This window comes from Oncorhynchus gorbuscha, linkage group LG11 (assembly GCF_021184085.1).
Source record: "Oncorhynchus gorbuscha isolate QuinsamMale2020 ecotype Even-year linkage group LG11, OgorEven_v1.0, whole genome shotgun sequence".
Taxonomy (NCBI): Eukaryota; Metazoa; Chordata; class Actinopteri; order Salmoniformes; family Salmonidae; genus Oncorhynchus; species Oncorhynchus gorbuscha.
In genome coordinates, this window is record NC_060183.1 from 38,052,906 (window position 1) to 38,055,405 (window position 2,500).

Below are 2,500 nucleotides of genomic sequence, written 5' to 3' on the forward strand. Positions count from 1 at the left end.
TCAGAGGACTGAGGCTGGTGGGGAGGAGGCTGGTGAGGGGGTCCTCTCATTAGGAAGTGCCCTTGTTTGGGATGACCAGAGCCACACTCTACCCTAGACCCCGGACCATGGGGAGAAGGAGCTGAGGAGTGGTTGACAGGCGTCTTTGGAGGAGAAACAGTCTTTCTGATAGAGAGAGGGAGAGAGAGAGAGAGAGAGAGAGAGAGAGAGAGAGAGAGAGAGAGAGAGAGAGAGAGAGAGAGAGAGAGAATGTCAAGACTAGAAATACAACAGGTCTTGCTAAATCCAGATGACACATTAAAACCAGCTGACACATTCCACTTTCAGCTTGAACGTTTAATTCTCGTTCAGTGATGAGTCATCGTCATGAATAACAATACACAGTAGGTGAAAGTAGGTGAAACCACAGTCAGTAGGTGAAACCACAGTCAGTAGATGAAACCACAGTCAGTAGATGAAACCACAGTCAGTAGATGAAACCACAGTCAGTAGATGAAGCCACAGTCAGTAGATGAAGCCACAGTCAGTAGATGAAACCACAGTCAGTAGATGAAGCCACAGTCAGTAGATGAAGCCACAGTCAGTAGATGAAGCCACAGTCAGTAGATGAAACCACAGTCAGTAGATGAAGCCACAGTCAGTAGATGAAGCCACAGTCAGTAGATGAAACCACAGTCAGTAGATGAAACCACAGTCAGTAGATGAAACCACAGTCAGTAGATGAAGCCACAGTCAGTAGATGAAGCCACAGTCAGTAGATGAAACCACAGTCAGTAGATGAAGCCACAGTCAGTAGATGAAACCACAGTCAGTAGATGAAGCCACAGTCAGTAGATGAAACCACAGTCAGTAGATGAAACCACAGTCAGTAGATGAAACCACAGTCAGTAGATGAAGCCACAGTCAGTAGATGAAACCACAGTCAGTAGATGAAGCCACAGTCAGTAGATGAAGCCACAGTCAGTAAGTGAAAGTATTAAAGTGTCTTACTGTTCCAAGGAGCCAGATGAGGAGCGGCTGGAGCCTGTGAGTCCGTTGGATCCGTTAACAACAGACCTCTCCCTCTTCATCTCCTCCATCATGTTGCCTCCCCTGGGGATGAGATGGGGGTGTGTGGACCCCTCTGTTAAGGACCCCGATCCCACCTTGTCTGAGCCCTTCAGTCCCCCAGCGCAGGCCTCCTCTCCTGAGTCGCCCCCCTCACTACCCATACTCCCCTGGGCTAGGGGGAAGGGCCGGCCCACGCCACTGATCTTCTTGTTTCTCATTCTGTATCTTGGAGTGGGGGGGTGAGCGAAAAAGAGAGAGAGTGAGAGCAAGAAAGAGAGGGAGAGAGAAAGAGAGTGAGAGGGAGTGAGAGAGAGAGAGAAAGAGGGAGAGAGAAAGAGGCAGAGAGAAAGAGTGAGAGCAAGAAAGAGAGGGAGAGAGAAAGAGAGTGAGAGGGAGTGAGAGAGAGAGAAAGAGGGAGAGAGAAAGAGGCAGAGAGAAAGAGAGAGAGGGAGAGAGAAAGAGAGAGAGGGAGAGAGAAAGAGGCAGATAGAAAGAGAGAGAAGGAGAGAGAGAGGGAGAGAGAAAGAGGCAGAGAGAAAGAGAGAGGGAGAGTGAAAGAGGCAGAGAGAAAGAGAGAGAGGGAGAGAGAGAGAGGGAGAGTGAAAGAGGCAGACAGAGAGAGAGGGAGAGAGAGAGACGGAGAGTGAAAGAGGCAGAGAGAAAGAGAGAGAGGGAGAGAGAAAGAGGCAGAGAGAAAGAGAGGGAGAGAGAGAGAGATAAAGAGAGAGAGGGAGAGAGAGAGAGAGGGAGAGAGAAAAAAAGAGTGTCGTTCGTTTAAACGCTTGTTCACAGGGAAAGCCTTGACAGGAACAGAGAGGTCTATGTCTCATCGTATGCAAATGAGCGTGGCGGTGTTCTCCCGCTCACTTCTCTAGCTCGTCCTGTGTGTGTGCGAAGGTGCAGTTGGATCCTCGGGGACAGCCACCCTGCTGCCGGAGGTCTCGACACATACTGGTCTTGTACTTGCTGTTGGGCTGCGGCTGCATGGGGAAGGAACAGACAAAAAACAGACAGCATGTCACTCACAACCCTAAACGAGAGAGTTAGTCAAATGCACCGTGGTATTGTTCAACGGGTGTATTTTGTTGCCGTATTCCACAGGTGTCATTAGATGAAAGGGAGGAGCGCGTGCGCGCACTGTCAGCTCCCGTACCTGTGGTGTCTCGTGGTTCTTCTTACTGAAGTTCTGTGTGAACTCCACCAGACCGTCGACCATCACCTTCACCGCCAGCACCACGCCCTCCAGCTCGTCCCACGACGGAGACGCCGCGTCTACGCACAACACCCAGGTCAGACATCAACCCCTTCGCCTAGTTGTTTAACGAATACAATACTGGGCGGCCATAGTGTCTGCGGCGTCTAAACAAACCCACTAAACACACGGGCAGCAGGCGTACAGCACACACCTGTCGCACAGCCCTGTGTCCAGGCACATCAAAAAGTCCAGGGA

General features: G+C 50.7%; 1 protein-coding gene across 3 annotated transcripts in view; it reads right to left on the bottom strand.

Annotated features, from left to right (window-relative positions):
• The window catches only part of rc3h2 (ring finger and CCCH-type domains 2), a 53,043-nt gene that overhangs the window by 38,728 nt on the left and 11,815 nt on the right, over positions 1-2,500 (bottom strand). For 2 of the 3 annotated variants that reach the window (XM_046369527.1, XM_046369528.1), the window contains exons 8-11: positions 2,204-2,322; positions 1,918-2,030; positions 991-1,275; positions 1-165 (exon numbers count right to left, since the gene is read on the bottom strand). The exon at positions 1-165 is cut by the window's left edge and continues 56 nt beyond it. In XM_046369527.1, the coding sequence (XP_046225483.1) occupies positions 1-165; positions 991-1,275; positions 1,918-2,030; positions 2,204-2,322 (682 nt within the window). The remainder of the gene's footprint in view (positions 166-990; positions 1,276-1,917; positions 2,031-2,203; positions 2,323-2,500) is intronic. The other variant, XM_046369529.1, reaches the window with a different exon arrangement.